The sequence below is a fragment of the Bradysia coprophila genome, chromosome IV (assembly GCF_014529535.1).
Source record: "Bradysia coprophila strain Holo2 chromosome IV, BU_Bcop_v1, whole genome shotgun sequence".
NCBI lineage: Eukaryota > Metazoa > Arthropoda > Insecta > Diptera > Sciaridae > Bradysia > Bradysia coprophila.
The window spans coordinates 1,189,356-1,206,768 of NC_050738.1; the positions used below are offsets into that span (position 1 = coordinate 1,189,356).

General features: G+C 36.4%; 2 protein-coding genes and 2 long non-coding RNA genes across 4 annotated transcripts; 1 reads left to right on the forward strand and 3 right to left on the reverse strand.

Annotated features, from left to right (window-relative positions):
- Positions 1-466: 466 nt before the first annotated feature.
- Positions 467-1,187, reverse strand: LOC119066617. The gene is made up of 2 exons (XR_005085774.1): positions 899-1,187; positions 467-679 (listed from the first exon to the last, which is right to left on the reverse strand). It is a non-coding gene; the product is annotated as an uncharacterized LOC119066617 (long non-coding RNA).
- A 7,600-nt stretch (positions 1,188-8,787) lies between these two features.
- On the reverse strand, positions 8,788-9,482 carry LOC119065978. Its single transcript, XM_037168185.1, has 2 exons — positions 9,399-9,482; positions 8,788-9,326 (listed from the first exon to the last, which is right to left on the reverse strand). Exons 1-2 carry the CDS (start codon positions 9,480-9,482, stop codon positions 8,832-8,834), a joined length of 579 nt encoding a protein of 192 aa, XP_037024080.1. The 3' UTR covers positions 8,788-8,831.
- An 808-nt stretch (positions 9,483-10,290) lies between these two features.
- On the forward strand, positions 10,291-10,774 carry LOC119066620. The gene is made up of 2 exons (XR_005085775.1): positions 10,291-10,557; positions 10,640-10,774. It is a non-coding gene; the product is annotated as an uncharacterized LOC119066620 (long non-coding RNA).
- Positions 10,661-14,898, reverse strand: LOC119066619 (farnesoate epoxidase-like). Its single transcript, XM_037169177.1, has 8 exons — positions 14,670-14,898; positions 14,380-14,604; positions 14,160-14,298; positions 13,957-14,094; positions 13,626-13,882; positions 13,390-13,570; positions 12,855-13,331; positions 10,661-10,671 (listed from the first exon to the last, which is right to left on the reverse strand). Exons 1-7 carry the CDS (start codon positions 14,833-14,835, stop codon positions 12,890-12,892), a joined length of 1,548 nt encoding a protein of 515 aa, XP_037025072.1. The 5' UTR covers positions 14,836-14,898; the 3' UTR covers positions 10,661-10,671; positions 12,855-12,889.
- Between the last annotated feature and the right edge of the window lie 2,515 nt (positions 14,899-17,413).

Consider the following 17,413-nt stretch of genomic DNA (forward strand, 5'->3'; position numbering starts at 1 on the left):
AAAAGTGCCCAGGACACGGCTGTTTATCGATAATTAAATTTTACAAAAGCATCAATTAATAAAACATCAATTTTCGATCATACAAAAAAGCGCAACACTATACGAAAAAAGAAGTCGGCGCCTCTGAAATTTACGTTGGATGTTGTTTTTTCCAGTAATTCAAAGCGTAATCAAAATCGTTGCGCTGAACAATGATTGACTCAGGGATTATTTCGGTAATGAAGACAGGCAACGCTATATGAGATAGAAATCGAACACCCAGTCCTCCATATCTAATCGGCAGAAAGCATTGCAACATGCTATTTCCTTTCAACTGAATATTTAAAATCTCTTCCATTGGCTACTTATTCTCGTTGTCCATTATCTTCAAATAATTTGTGAATTTGAATACATTACAGCATCGAAGCAGATATGTAAAAAAAGGCTGCTCACAGTGATGCAGCCCGTAAAAAAACGATCTTTTCAGAAATCAAAGGTTACAAAACATAAAAATCATCTACTCTATCCGGTCCCAAAGTCCCCAAAATACACGCAGCGTTGCCTCTTTGTATCGCAATTGAAATTTTCTGCAATAAATAATCCATTGATCGCGGTTCCCCTGAAGTGGCCTTTATAATTTTTCCTAATTTCTCAATGAATTTCTTTGTTTCAGGTCCCATACAGCCTAAAGTCTCGAAAGCTAGAGGAGTAAACAAATAATTTTCTTTTAAACGCTTATAATGATTGTGTTTAAATCTTTCTGCGTTTTCCGCAATCGACCGCTGTTTCTTGCTAGATTCATTAATGTATGAAGGCGCCAATGTATCTCTTATGGTTACATCCCAAATAAGAGATTTACCATGACTCCATGGAATCAGGGTCATTCCATCAGGTCTTTTACCATCATCTCTAGACATACCTGGCGGTTGTAACATGGTTGGAAATCCTGCTGAAGAAAATGCATGAGAAAAAACTTTGTTGACTTCATCATGCGCAGCAATTTTTTTAATTTTCATTTTGCATGATAAGCCGTGTAAGCCATCCTTTTGAACCATTCCACCACAAACACACTTATGTTCCTCGCATAAACCAGAACCTAAACGAAGACCAACAGCAATTCTAGCAGAGTTGTTATCCAATAGCAAACCCAATTGGCTCGATGGAACTACTTGCAACCACTTTGAAGATTCTTTGGTTGATGATGCAAGTAGTCTTGAACGAGCAACAGGTTCGCTGGAGTCAAACATCTCATCGAATTTACTCTTAATCATCGGCAGATCCCAATTCTTTTGCTTCTTCTTCTTCTCGTCACCTTCTGGAACAAAATCTCGAGGTATTTCCTCAATTAATTCCAAAACACTAGTTTCGATTACCTGAAAACTAAACTTTCTCAATATCTCACTCGACAGTTCTAAAGTAGAATAAACAGACGACAGATAAGCTGGCATCGCAATATCCTCAACTTTCCTAACACCTATACCTCCAAAGCTTAAAGGAAGAGAAGCCTGGTCCCAAGAAAAATCAGACATCTTCACATTCGCAATGGCTTCGAGAGTTGAACGGAAAATCTCATCAACAGCTCTCAAGCGATCACCTAACAAAAACGCCTTCGAAGAACGCAACAAATAATTAAACCTAGAACTACCGAGAGACTTCCTAAAAACACACAAAGCAGGATGAACATCCATCAAAGTTAAACGATCACACATCAACTTGATAGATTCAACTTTTGCTGAAAACATCCTTTCTAAACCTAACTCAAAAACAGGCGAGCCCAACATCTCCAACGAAGACTCATCAACCCGCTTAATCCCTGGTAACAATGACGAAATCTCAGAGTACATATGAGCCGCTTCACCTTCACTAGCACTCACAAAAAAGACTTCACACTTCACACTTTGGTATCCATAAGCAGTGTTGAAGAAGAAATATGCAACATGAAGCTCTAAATCATACAATTTTTTTGAATCATCTGTGTCATCTGCAGAAACTAAAGGGCTAACGTTAAGTGAACTGTTCTTTATAGGAAAGTTAACACCATAAAAACTAGATCTTATCTTTCCTGTAATTCTGTAAAGAAATTCCTGGAAATTGCGGGTCAATTGGACCACACTCTCGTTTTAGTGTAGTGAAGTAAGAGATTTTTCAACAATTTGTTGTTAATCTTTTCATCTAAAGAAATATTTGACCGATACGTCTGTAGAAGTTCGGTTAAAATAGTTTATTTTAATTGAAGAAATCTTGCAAATAGTGGACGTAGAGCTATTTGTCCATTGCTATCTAAATGCTATCGGAGGCTAATACTACTTGTTCCATTTGCTCGCGTCCTTGCGCGAGTCATTTCCCTTCGTTAAAAATTCTTACTCGGTTACAACAGCCAAGTACCGACCCCGTAATTAAGTGCTCAAACAGTTCTCCATACTCTAGTCTTTTAGACGAGACTAATCTTTATGAAACGATAAATTTCAACTTTTACAGACGATGCAACGGGTTCATTAGGAGTCCAATCTATACTTCTAATGGTCTAAGTATCTTCGACGTTGATGAAAAGTATCTTACTTCATATAGACTAGACATGCATTTTGCTAGACACAACAAACAGAGCTCACCGCTTATTTGTGTTGTCACTGTCGCTAATACATTGCCAGAGAAAATGTTAATGTATCTTCGTCAATGTGAAGCCATTCTACCTCAATATTTCCATTCTAAACAACTGTTTAAAAAAATGTCTCAATGATTGTCGTTAAAGGTTACATATTGCTGGGAAGTCGTTATGTATTTTACTATTTTGCATGTCTGATAACATTCTATAGCCAAGCTCATTCACACATAATACGTCCCATTGAAATTAATAATTGGATTTTACACCGCACCAATTTCACACACCACTGCATTGTGAAATTTATTAGACAGATATTCGTGAGCTAAAGAGAACTTGTACAACACACCCGATTCGAGACACCATGACAAAAACAAAAATATTGAAGACATGGTATTCCAAGCAGAAATAATATAACAATGCGAAACGACAAGTCACAACGAGAATTAAATACAAAAACTAAAACCGAAAACTCTCCCAAAAAAAAAGGAGCTTACAATGCCGTAGGTGGGAACACACTCATCCCACGATGGGAGGACGAAAAGAAATGTCTAATATTGTTAGCAAACGAATGCAATGTAAAGAGAATCTACACAAAAAATGTTGGAAAAGACAATTTTTTGGAATGTAATATCGAAAATATTGTGCAGAGGATTATTTAACAACAACAACAAAAACTGAAATTCTTGCTTGAGCTTTGAAAGTAAGTATATCAGAAATGCCAAACAAAGAGCTCAAAGAACTCTTAGCAAAATTGCCAACAAAAACGGATAAAGCATCGATAAAAAACGACAAAATTATTGATGATCAAGTGACAAATTAGCAATCAATAATTAATTACAGAGAGCTCTGCCACGAATCGCAAACTATGGTTCGCGAAATTTTTATTTAAATCCCTGAATATCGATGCCTACAGTATTACTGTGTCATTGTATATGTCATGTCATACATACGATGCAGCACATCGACGAGCCTAATTTAAATATTTATTTATATAGAAAATCGGTATTAAATAGAAGCTTTGCCGCAATGAATTGGCAGGGGTTATTTAGCGAGGTCGAATTGACCAAACGAAAGTGAAAGATGTTTTTCCTAACTATTGATGAAATATCGCGACTTCGTCGCTTGTTTCCCACATCGTTTAGGAAAAACGTTATTCCCAACTTATGCTGAAAGCGCTAAGGGCTTTTTTAGTGAATTCGATTCCAGCACTCGCCACCGGCTCGAGATGGAGACCACTCATTCGCTAAAAAAAGCATTTTAGCATGTGTTAGGAAAACAGGTGTTACTTTACTAGGGAGGTAATAGGTCCATTCTCTCCCTAGAGTAAACCCTTTACCTCGCTCGTAAATAGCATGAGGCATGAGGAACACGGGAAATAAATAAATAAATGTGACTTATTGTACTGCACAAATATCACACAAAATATTCTCTGAATGCCATCCCTTTGTTCAGCGCATATACAGATGTGCATCCGTTCACTGCTGCAGCTAATATTTACCAATTGGATTGTATACCATTAATTGCACAGGATTTAATTAAAAATGTATCGATGGACATTCAATTAAATTTAGTTGAGATCGTAGCTAATTGCGGCGATAAGTCCCGTGCTAACCGGAATACCAAGCATTGACGCGATGCATACACTGACAAAAAAGAGTGAAAAATCTTACCTGTTGCAGGTAGGTTTGTCTTCAGGTAACAGCTGCAGCTGTATGTATATTTTGCACGGAGTGCTACAGCTGTGGCAGATATTGTAGGCTACCTGTGACAGGTAAGATTTTTGTTTTCATTTGTCAGTGTAAGCCTAGTACAATGCGTATAGCTAAAGCGAAACGTCTTCCTAATGCGATACGTGTATGGCATATGGAACCTCAGCTGCAACCTCAGCACCCAGTTAGAGGCCTTCGTGCAGGACTAAGGAAGAGTATAAAAGTTACCTTTTCATGGTATAAATCAATTTGTTTAATTACGAAATGAAATCCTCTCGAGGTGTAATGAGACAACGCATTTGAATGTAATTATTTGAATAGAAGGAATTGAAAGCCAATTAGTCGAGATATATTTATGTCGTTTACATTTGGGCGTCAAAGGTGTGTTGAAATGTTTAGCAAAGTTCGTGTGAACATTTAAGACTGGATTGGAAATATTATTTATTATTAGAAATAGACTAAAAGTTAACTGGACAAAAGTTTGGAAATGACACAACAATATTCCGGGTGGATAGGCAATAAAATTAGTTTTGGTTGTAGTGTTTCACCAGCTATGAGAAAAGTGAGCAGTTTGATGGAATTTTCATAAACTGCTCAGTTTTCTCAAAGCCACATTTTTGAAAAGGGATTCTGGTGGAAAGATATCATCAAAAGTAAACTAAAATCAAGAATTTAAAAAACGCCCATATGTATGCTTTTCAGCGAAGCATTAAGAGGCACCGGTACTTAGCTAAATATGTAGCTTACATTTGTCTGCCTCATATTTAATTTTTGAAGATATATTTCCATCAGAATCTTTTTTCAAAAATGTACATTTGGTTGTAGTCGTTTGACCAGCTCTGAGGAAAGTGAGCAGTTTAAGGAAGTTTTCATAAACTGCTCATGTCTCTCAGAGCCGGTGAAACTGCACTCTACACTTGTCAAAATAACCGTTTCCAAAGCTTGTTGCTTAAAACTACACTTGTGAGTTCGGCTCGCATCACAAAATTATCCCTCATGTAATGAACTACCTCCGCAGCATCCAATGTAATCTACTATTTATTTAAAGATAGCGCATTCGTGGTCGTTATTGCGGTTGTACATTTTTCAAAAAGGATGAAAAGATATCATAAAAAATGAAATACGAGACACACAAAAATGTAGGCTACAATTTTAGCTATGCATCGATGCTTTTTAAAGTACACATTTGAAATTTATTTAATAGGTTCCGATGTAACAGTGTAAAAGCTGGAATTGTAAAAGAAGGAGTTGAATATGCAGGATTTTTCAAACAAAGTCGGATGAAAACAATTCCTTATTCCTACCCGATCGGCGGTTGTATAGTGACATAGTATACTCAATGCCAGCATCAAGTAAATGACTTTCCCCGAACGACTATTCAAAGTCTCAATAGGAAAAATTTCCCATGCATAACATTGTCACGAACATGAATTTCAATCAAGTCCAACTAAAGAGACGATTTTTTATCGCGGATTTTCCATCAAATGGGAAATAATTATTTTCCATTTAGAATTGCATCGACAACTTACCCATACAACATTATACTGAAACAATTCATGCCACCAAATTCCGACACAATTCGTTTTCATTTTATACATTCAAAGACGTCTAACCGTCGACAAATTCATTATTCAAACAAAATCCCAACCTAAAACAAGATATACGTACGTACGTACCCGATCAACATATTTTTTGTGCCTTAGGATCATAATTCGACGTTTTTCGTCACTGCCAAGTAAAAGTGAAATAGTTCGTAGAGTGATTTCTTTGTTATTTTTTGTGTGTTCCGTCTCATTATTATGATCCTTAGGGCACAAAAAACGTAGTTTGTAATTTGTGATGAAAGCTGAATTTTGCAAAGCACGTCATAAGCTTGTACTACTCGGCCACGTTTCATCACTTATAACCAAAAATACTATTTATACATGCCCAGCCCATTCTATACGGCACTATACTGACATACCAACAAACCTAGAGCTTAAATGACTTTTAACCTGTATGTGATGAAGATTTATGTGCCCGCTATTTGACCGTGTAAAATGTTACATTTTTAACACGTTTTTAATTTGCGATGTATTTCCACCTCGAACAAACAGTATGCAAAGGTTTGTTAATTTGAAAAAAAAAAAATTGTCTAGTTATATGGTAACCATATACCCTTGATTCCCTGTTGTGCTAACATTTTCCATACAATATTCCCATTTTGTGCAACAGTGGAATATATCGCGGTGAATTAAAAATGTACAATTTACAATTTACTGAAGGTAAAGCACAACACACATAGCACCATTTATAAATCACAGTTCTTGATAAGGGGGGCTCTAAAATGATAATTAGAGATATAATGTGAAAAAGGGTTCTTTATGGTAATTTATTAAAATTGCTTTAGATATTTAATGAGGTGCTCTCATCTCAGATGAATAATTACCTGTACCGTGCATGAACACAAAGGAAATATTGTTTAGCCGGGTAAAGTGCACAACAACGTTAATGGCGGCACGCAGAAAAGACACATTTATATAACAAACAAATCCATAAAGTAATTTTCTTAACGCTTACGAGTTATTTTAGGTGAAGGTTAAGCTTTACACGCTTTATGATACGAAAACACTTTTTAGCATCGTTTTTTAGGAGAGCAAATAAACGATGTTTGTAGTATTTGCAAAGAGTCCAAGCAATACCCTCTCTTTACTAAAAGCTCAACGTAGCCCTTGGATTTTACATGTTAAATTAGAAATTAGTCAACAGTGTATGATCCCACAAACAAAGGAATAAGGTGGTATTTTGACAACGTCAAAACGAACTTCGTTTGCTAGAGAGGGTGTTGGTCCAAGGAGTGCAAACGCCCGTAGTCCAGTTCTTTGTGTCAATCCTCTAGCTTGACGATTTTCGAGCTTTTCCGTTATCATATATGATTGGATTGAGCTATTTTTCTGACACAATGGCTTGAAGTGCGTTGACAATAGACATAATTTTAATGGTGGCCTTACGATCCTCCGTTTTCACCATAGACATATTAGGTAACGTCAGATTTTTCGAAGCTAAATGCAAAGACGATAATCGCTAAATGTTTGAATACTGGACTGTCTTCTAACAAATAATTAAATTTTAATTCGACATTTTTTGACCAAACAGAATTTACTCTGGTAAATTATTACTTTTAGGTTTTCACTCCGTTTGGTTTTGGCTATTCGTTTTGAAACGTCACCTATTGTTTCGTTTGAATTTGTCTAGTTTCCAATTGTCACCTAAACGTAGAGCTATACGGAGGCAAAACCAATGACTGTGAATTCAGACTAACTGCTGGTACACATAGCACCGCGAAAGAGACATAATTCCATCGATATAATATAGGGTAGAGATAAGTAATGTCAAAGCAACTGTATGCGGAAAGATCACATGGATGTATGTGTAACGTAACTTACGTTTTGAGAAAGCGCGCGAAATAATGTCATATTTGAAACTCAGCATTTCTCAATTTCCTTTTTCTCTTCGTTTTGTGTTGTGATTCGTATTTTTTGCACTTGTATGTGAGCTATATTTCCGAAATTTCGTTCTTCTTGTCTCATTATCTACAGTATATTATATCGATGCATAATTCTAACATTTGATTTCGGTCACCTTCGCATCGCTATAAATAGCTAGAGTACGACTAAGAAATTTGACGCTTTGATAGGTATTTACCAAACTGTTTATAATGCATGCACTTCTTTCTTAAATTCATTATAAAACTCTAAATAAAAATGAAAAGTCACGTTTTCGTGTGTTAAACCTTGGCTTTGCCCTCTGATCAGCAAAATTGACACTAAAACTCTATTTTTCAAGTTTTTATCGTGACATAAATGACTAGTACCATTTCGAGCAAGGCTAATTTTCAGAGGGTCACATCTTTCTCATATAATTTTTTCACTTTTACCCAACCCTAAAATAATTTAAAGAAAAATTTCCGTCTGTTTAAAAGAAAATTTCCACTTTCGGCCTGACTCTTGCAATCTCTTCTTTTCATTAATTTTTAGTGAGTAAAATTGCCAATTGTCCTAACATTAAAATTAACTGTAGTGTGTCTCGCATCCGGATTTTCAGTCACCGCCAGGCTCGGAGTTCTTTGATCATGAACATGTAAGTATTTAAAACGACTTTAAAAATTTCTACACCAAAAATCAGTTTAATGCTCAAACTAGGAAAAATAGGATAAACTCTTTGTAAACCGATATTCTGCTCATTCATATGGCAAAATAATAAAATGATGAGGTTGGATGGTGTCGAAAATGATCACAAATTGTGTGTACAATTATACCAAAAGTCAATCAGCAAAGAGTAATTGTTTATTGTGACCAACGCACTCCAAAACAGGCACAAGAACAGATTTAAAATAACGGGCGTACCCGACGCAGTGGTCAGAATGTTTCATATAAATTTAGTTTCTTATGTTGGTAAGACCGTTTTTGACCGTTAAAAAAAATCTGTTCTTGTGCCTGTTCTTGGAGTGCGTTGTTGTGATACATGTGCCGAACGTACACCCGTTGAATTAAATTTTATCATCAAACAATCTCAATGCGATGATCAGAAACGGAGAAATAAACGGTAGCACCAAGTAAAAGCGATTTGCGACCACCTTCAGTTACATTGATATCCACCCGATACCTTCCAGCTGGCATTATTTCCGGGAATGCGAATTCTTGGGCGGAAACATTATCGGCTTTTCCGAATACGAATCCCGAATACGGACACGAATGATTAAAATTTGAATATTGCAAAATGTGCGATTTCAAAAAGTCCATGAAAAAGGAGCTTCGTTTGCCATCGATCCAGTCGCATAGATTTTCCCATATTTCAGTTGAGATTCTCTGGTACGTGGCATATTTGTAGTAAGCGGCTGCTCGGAGCCACAGTCCTGTAACTGGTTCAGTTAGATTTGCAGATGAAAATGCTTTTAAATGATTTCGGTCAATGTATTTGACGCGACATTGGACAGCTGAAGCTTTACTACCATCGTACGTTCTACAATTGATGCGTTCAAAGTAGATAAAATTTTTCTTAAAATCAGAAAGGAATAGATTTACAACTTCAAAGTTTCGTTAAATTAGTAGCAGAAGCAGCGAACTTACTGAAACCGGAAAAATTGCCTTGTTCAGTTGGAAAGTGATTGTGAGCAATAGGACTAACAATGAACTGCATACTGAGATCTTCATTTTATTGAACAAAAAAAGAATTTTTTGAGCAATGTGAAGGTCAAATATATTCGAATGAAGCTCAATTTCCGACTGAATATTGATTTTATAGTGCTGATGATATGTTGAGTTTTTCGGCGCAATTATCTTTGCTAGATCTTTATCTGTTGACGACTTAATAATGCGCAGCGTTTTTTGAATTTATTCCGGTTGTAGGTAGATTGGTTTAATGGGCTATTTTAATCAGGCTGAAATAAATGTGTGCTTCGTCTGAGTTTGTGCAAACTTAGTTAACATCACAAATACATAGAGCACTCAAAATTGAAATTTTATTTGGCAATAGAAATGTTTTATCCATGATCCTGAACTCAAGCCATGTCATAAGGCAAGTGCAAAGAGCAAAAGAGAATAAGCGATCCAATCAAACACGCAATTTGCCTTACAGGAGAGAGTTTGAGCACAGCACTGCTAAAGTTTTGAGTAGGATAAATCTACGAGAGCCACAATCAGTGTTCTATGAAATCGGAATTGATCCTTTTCCGTTTTTTTTTTGTCGACATTCCATTGAAAATATTTCGGATACAGCTGGAAGTTCGACGATATAACCAAATTTTTACCAAACTTACAAATACTTATATCACAGGGTATGCTTAAAGCCCAATAAGATCATATTTGCCCCGAGTACATGTAACTAACTTTCCAATGACATCCCTCACAACCATGTACTTTTCGTGTATCTATGGAGAGAGAATGGAGATACCTCGATAAGAAAAGTACATGTCTATTTTCCAAAGAAGTGTTTTCTACATTGCAAGATGTTCGAAACTCTACACATCCAACAACACTGGCGCATTGTCCACCTTGACTCATCAACACATACCAGTTAATTAATAGTCCCAACCCTTATCATGTTTCCAACCAATCAGCATTTGATAACAGTTTGTTTACATTCAGATGACGCGACGTGCTTCGTCTTCTCTGGGTCAGTTTGTCCAGAGTTTTTTTCAGTATTGTTGTAACCAATTGCACTTTGCATGGTTTGAGTCAGTTTTTATATCACGACGATTTCCTCATTAAGGAATTAAAGAAACTACAGGTAAACAATCGCGCATATAATTTGTGATAATGTTCCAAGAACTAACTCCTTTGTGAATTTTCTTTATCATGTCGAATAAAAGAGCCCTAAAGATGGTTTGATTCCAAACCGAAACTTTGGAATTTAAAAAAAAACAGTTTTTTCATTTGGCACGATAACCCTCAGCAACACAACGTCCTCCTGAATAAATTATCTGCATGTGCCAGCAAGACAACAATAACAAAACCAAAATTTATATATTGCAATCAGCATCATAGATTTTTGTCTGAATCGTTCTGGTCGCGGCTAACAACCTAGTTACATTTATTATGCTGCTAAAAATTCAACGTAGCCCCTGCATTTTACATGTACAATTAGAAATTAGTGTATGATTCTACAAACAAAGGAATAAGGTGGAATTTTGACAGCGTCAAAACGAAGTTTGTTTGCTAGATAGGGTAATGGTTCTGCAGATCCACTCGACAGATTTTGTTCTTTTTAGGTCTTTTTTCTTCTAGAAAAAATACCCTGTTATGGCCGGTTTGTCTGTCTGTCTGTCTGTCCGTCTGTCCGTCTGTCTGTTCCACAATTTTGGTAGTTTTGGTAGCTCTCAGTCGGTATGTGCTGGAATGAATCGGTAGTTGGTATTTTTGGTAGTTGGTAGTTGGTATTTTTGGTAGTTGGTAGTTGGTATTTTTGGTAGTTGGTAGTTTCGAGCTGGATTGACATTCAAAATTGCAAAGTCACCATGAGCATATCAACACCAGGCAAATAATAATTATTTGTTATCTGATCACCGATAGCTCACAGTTAACATTGCAATTCGAAAATTTGGTAGTTGGTAGCTGACTACCAAGGCTATAATTGACTACCAAATGTAATTTTTGGGGAAGAGATGTTTACTATTAGAGAACTACGCACCGACTGACGAAATTATTCTACATGCTCAGCTATTTATAAATCGGAAATTTGGTAGTCGGTAGCTTTGGTAGTTGGTAGTTGCGAGGTGGATTGACATTCAAAATTTCAAAGCCACCATGAGCATATCAACACCAGGCAAATAATAATTATTTTTTATCTGATCACCGATAGCTCACAGTTAACATTGCAATTCGAAAATTTGGTAGTTGGACTACCAAGGCTATAATTGACTACCAAACGTAATTTTTGGGGAAGAGATGTTTACTATTCGAGAACTACACACCCACTGACAAAAATATTCTAACTGCTCGCCTATTTAAAGTTTAATTTATGGTAGTTGACTACCAAACTGGTAGTTGAATTCCAAATTGGTAAAACGTTAGTGGAGATGTTTACTCTTCAACAGCTGGATATCGACTGATGAAGCTATTCTTACGCCTTGCCTACAAAAAAAGAAAAAAGACCTCACCAGGCTTTTGCCGGTCTATTCTTGTTTGTTTTACTTTCCCATTCTTGCTATCTGCGCCTCTGAGCTTTTCGTCTCAGGCTACGCAAAGTTGGTATGCAGAAAGTTGAACGAGTGAAATAAGAAAATCTAATTCTTGTAAATTCTTACAATTTTGTCTACATTTTTCATCATCGAATTTTATTGAAAATATTTCTTCTCCATTTGAATTTGCCAAACAAAATTTATACTTCTTGTGTTCTAATGTACTAGCCGTCATTTTAACTATCTCGACTCTACGCGAACATTTTAAAACATTTAGAATGCATGTATGCTTCATTGTTACACTAATGATTGTTACATTAAATGATTGCATAGTGTGTGTTGAATGAGGATCGGTTCACTGATCATATCTCCGTTCAAGACCAGAAAGTTAATAAGTGTCGCGATTGGGTCGGTCATTGGTGTCTAAGTCCATCAGTATTGATAATCTATTTATACTGCAACATCAAAGACGACTAAGACAGAGTTGTAGAGGCGATAACCGGGCACTACGGTTAAAACAAGCACGTTAAGGAGAGGAGTCTCTCAGATACGTTTAGTGCAAGTGTACCTGACCAAAGGATAAAACATCCATCCATGTTGTGTACGACTGACCATAATTCTCCCAATCGAGTCGCAGGTTTTTAGGCAGCTATGCTGCAAGATCGTTTTACTAATTAAGACCTACGTACCAGCTGATTCCTGGTAAAAACATGACGTGAAATACACGATCAAGGGAAAAGAAACAAAGGATACGTGTTTCATGATCGGGTTTCCTCAATCGTCCCAAACTGAAAAATTGTAAATGTAGCATCGAATGCAGAGCAAATTCCTAACCATCAAAAATGGTTTGTGTGTTTGAAGAAAAATGAAATTCGATAACGATGTGGTGTGTTCGCCTAGCTCAAACTATTAATAAAGTGCATCTTACGGTCGCACCGCTTTTTAAATTCTTTCATGCAGCACCAATTTATACGGTTGTGGAGATAGGATAAACGATGATTTAGGCTTAAAACCGGGTAGCGGATGATCTGGACTCTCCGTCAACTCAAAATTTTGTAAAATTCCCGTGAGAAACATAAAAAATTCAACTTGCGCTAAGTTCTCGGCAACACAAACTCTTTTCCCTATCGAGAACGGAATTACTCGTTCGTCTTTCGTGTATGATCCATCTGCATTCAAAAATCTTTCCGGCCGGAAGTTCTCTGGATCGCCCCAATACGTTCGGTCGTGATGAACGTGGTACAGATTTGGCAGTATAATCGTTCCCTGGGGCAAACTATAGTTCCCGATTTCTGTTGCGCCTAGCGTGCAATGCAGTACGTCTCCGGGTAGAATGGACGATAAACGAAATATTTCATTGACCACGGCCGACATATAAGGCATTCTGTGAGACGTATAGTTAGTTACAAGACTTGAGGTAATTAATTTTGAATTTTCATTACTTTGGCCGATCCGACGGGTCAGGCAGTCGTTTTCGGCCAATTACTGAATCGATTTCTTTGTGAATTTTTTCCATCACATTCCGAGAACTAGAAATATATAAAAGTCCAAAGCTCAGCGAACTGCTGATGGTGTCTGAGCCAGCAACAAACATATTTGTGAGTCCGTCGATGAGATTCAAGACTAAAATGAAATGTTTTTTTTTCAGCACACTTGAACCTACAACATTTCGTTTTACCTCCTTCGTCTTGATAAAAGCTCGACTTGGGATCGTCACATTCGTCGATTTGTTGCAGGTAAGCATCGATGTAGTCTTGCGGCATTGAGCCGGGAACAAATCTTTGTCTGTGCTTTTCAATGACTGATCTTAACAATTTATGTAAGTTGTCCACAGCAGTCTGCATTTTCTCGGTGCCTGATTTCTTACCAGGCATTAAAGCCGCCAGCCATGGCAGAAAATATAGGACGGCGAGAACATCTTGACCTGATAAGCTTCTGTCATTTCCATAATATATTCATTTATGAAACAATCACTTTGCGATCAGTATCGAGACACAGATGACACTTACGTTTTGATTGATGAGTAGACTTTTTTCGGTATCGGATCGAACAGTGAAAATTTCTCCCCTGTAATTATGTACCACAATGAGTTAATAATGGAGATGGGAAACGTTTCCGCCGGATCGATAGGCTTTCCCGTATTTTCTCTGCGGAAAGTTCAACGTTAAGCTTTCTCTGTTGAATAAAAATAATTTCTCTGCTGCGGACTCACTTGAAATAATCGATCAATTCTTCAATTTCATGTTGAATGGAGTCGATCATTTGCACTTTTCCGAAGCCAAAATCTCGCAACACTCGCATCGAAAATCGGCGCTGAGCTTGCCAATTAATGCCATTATTGAATGTGATACCTGAAGCATGAATTGCTTTATCCTTTTCAAAAGTCCCATTTTACCTTGTATTCGTAAAAGAAAAATCATTTTTCTACTGACCTTTCTTATAGAAACTCATTCGGAGCAAATAATTCGGCCGTCCGGAGAAAATGTCTTCTTTCAACGCATTTTTAATAACATCGAAATCGTTCAGCACAACATACCAATAACTTCCCAACTTTATACTAAAAATGTCACCAAATTTTTTCCCAATTTCACCTATGCTTGCATACGAATCTGAGCCCAGAAACGGTAAGTATCCCAAAATAGGAATCCCGTTCGGTCCTAAAATGTTACTCGATTCAAATGAAAACCATGGAAACTTTCCGGTAATCAAATACGAACGTTACCTGGCGGAAAGCGTTTGGGACGTTTCTCTTTGTAATAGAAGAACGTCACAAGTATGACAACTATTAATATTGCTGATAGCATTTTAACTTGGGAAACCGGTATACGTAGATCTCGTTTTACAATGAATCCATTTACCAAATTGAATGGAAAAATGTAACCTTTCATAGACGTGCACTTACAAACTGATGAAAATGTCGATGAAGATGTTTTTTATTGCGATATTTGTCATCAACTGAAAATGTTTAAATAGAATTCATCTATAAGCAAAACAAACCGAACCAGACAGAAATTAAAGGGGCAATTAACTGCATGAACAATTATTTGCACAACCAACGAATTGCGAAAAAGTTAAAAAAATATTTCCATAATTTTTGACGATACGATACAGTGAATATTGTCTGGTGATATTCACCTGTCATATACGGCTATTCATCTGTTACCGATAACGACGACAAAAATAATGAGAAGCTCTAGGTAATATGGTCATTTATATATATAAAAAGCATGTTAAAAAAATTGAAGTACAAGATTTGAAATCGACAGATTAAAAATACTTTGATAAATGGAAGTAATAGACCCGATAATAATACTGGTTATATGCTTGCCGTCTGTAACAAGGTTCTGAAAGAACTGCGTACATACAAAGTTTACTTAACCTGAGACGAAAAGCTCAGGGGCGCAAATTGCAAGAACCGAATTCCCGTACACAGAAAACCAAAACAAGACTAATTTTCACATTTATTGAACTTCAAGGAAACATCCTTCGGAGAAACATCCTTTGGAACGACAAACAGAGCTATAGCTCTTCCCTTTCCCGCACATCACGTAAAGTGGCAAAAAAGAAAAAAGAAAAGCTGTTTCGAGAACTAGCGGCGGTCACAGGTCAGAGTGGACTGACCACCTTCAGTTGCTTCCGCTATCCTCTTACACAAGACAGCAGCAAAACTTTCCATGAACAAGTGTAGGATAGTTTATATTGAGACATTGCCATCTGCTGACACCTTACACACATTAATCTGTTGATTTAAAATCTTGTACTTCAATTTTTTTTAACATGCAATTTACTATGTAAAGGACCATATTACGCAGTTATTGTCATTATTTTGTCGTCGTTATCGATAACAGATGAATAGCCGTATGTTACAGGTTAAGATCGTAACAATTCTTCGAACAAATGAGGATCACGTTTAAAAAGGCTGCCTTGTCATATGTTATAAACACTTTGACCACAGTATGGCTACTAGCATGAACGTTGACAAGTGTCGAATTTGGAGACTTTAGTGATACGAGCCACCTCTTAGGATTGTTTGTATTGTATGTATTGTTTAGCCTGTAGTGAATATCGAATAACAATCGAAAACTCAGCACAATAAGTCGATTGCTAGTACGTTTTCGGACTTACGTTCAGTTCAACAGTTTTTTTTCCAAAAAATTTCCATTTCCGGAAATTAAATTTTTGAAATTCTTTTAAAATAGCCTCAGAACGAGTATGTAAGTCATTCCTTTAACAAAGGTTGTGCATATCGAATCCAGCGAGGCGACAACTTTAATACTTTCAGAGATGGTGAAAGGTGAAAGTATGCAAGATATTGTTTTACTTGCTCGGGTGCAGTGTAATAGCTTTACCATAAATTGTAGCGTTGTGGAACTATAAAATGTTACACATTTCTAACGGTAGCATTACCCCTTATGTGCTTAATATACTAGTTTGTCATCTTCAAGTAAATTTGTCTTTCTCATTGTTTAAATATGAAAACATCTGAACAAATGATTCAATATTGTATGATCGATACCAACTCAATTGATCAACTAAATTCTTTAATCGATGCGTAACTACGAGCTGTAAGTGTATGTTCAGTGTCTAGGGCGGATATAAGATTCAATGTGTAACAGGTGTAACGTCTCATGGTATAAATAGTAGATTACCTAAACGTTTTACCACATTTTCTAAAGTTTTCCCGGATTTTCTTAAATTTTTCTTAGTTTTTCCATTTTTTTTAAATTGAGAAAAATCGGAAAAATCTAGAAATGTCTCGGAAAATGTTTCCCCGAAAATACTTCGTGATTATATGAGCGATGAATTCTGATGAACTTAACTCATAAGCAATGAGGTTTGGAAACTGTTATTTTGACCCGTGTCTAAGATAAAACAGTTTCCAGAGCATGTTACTTGAATGAGTGAATTTGCGAGTACCACGAAAATAATTAATTATCTTATAGTCTTTTGGATTGGTTGACATGGTTGACCCATCCGGAGAGTTCTACCTAACAGAAATTAAAAAGAATAACAAATTGGAACAGCTCTTCTTATGTTATAATGAACGCTTTCCGTGGAAGGCTGCATACATGAATACAACATGTAATGACAGCTTTCCGGGCGGGACAAGAACATCCTTTTTGATCATTTTCGATTTTTTTTTTCATTTTATGCAATAACCGGCAAATACAGATACAGACTGCTGTTTTTTTTCACCTGGGAAGAATATGGCTGGTACGCAAAAATGTTGATAATTTTCACAGCCACCTCGTAGGCAAAAATTTCAAATTATTCGAAATTGTACTGAAATTATGTAGAATTATGTAGAATTATGTATGATGCGAAACTTACGAAAAAATTAGGTTAGGAAACTACCCAAGCAATCTATGTTCCAGCTTCTCAGCGGATTCCTACAATTTGTGCATTTGCTGTATTTCACTTTTAATTTTTCCTATCGCAAGAATAGTGAATCCAATCGCCATTAAT

Excerpts from the sequence above, each read along its gene's own strand:
- LOC119066619 (XM_037169177.1), bottom strand. The coding sequence starts at position 14,835 with ATGAAAGGTTACATTTTTCCATTCAATTTGGTAAATGGATTCATTGTA. Across the intron at positions 14,605-14,669 it reads TCCCAAACGCTTTCCGCCAG|GACCGAACGGGATTCCTATT; the intron begins GTAACGTTCGTA and ends GTAACATTTTAG. Across the intron at positions 13,883-13,956 it reads GTCTACTCATCAATCAAAAC|AAGCTTATCAGGTCAAGATG; the intron begins GTAAGTGTCATC and ends TGGAAATGACAG.
- LOC119065978 (XM_037168185.1), bottom strand. The coding sequence starts at position 9,482 with ATGAAGATCTCAGTATGCAGTTCATTGTTAGTCCTATTGCTCACAATC. Across the intron at positions 9,327-9,398 it reads AGGCAATTTTTCCGGTTTCA|AAAAATTTTATCTACTTTGA; the intron begins GTAAGTTCGCTG and ends TCTGATTTTAAG.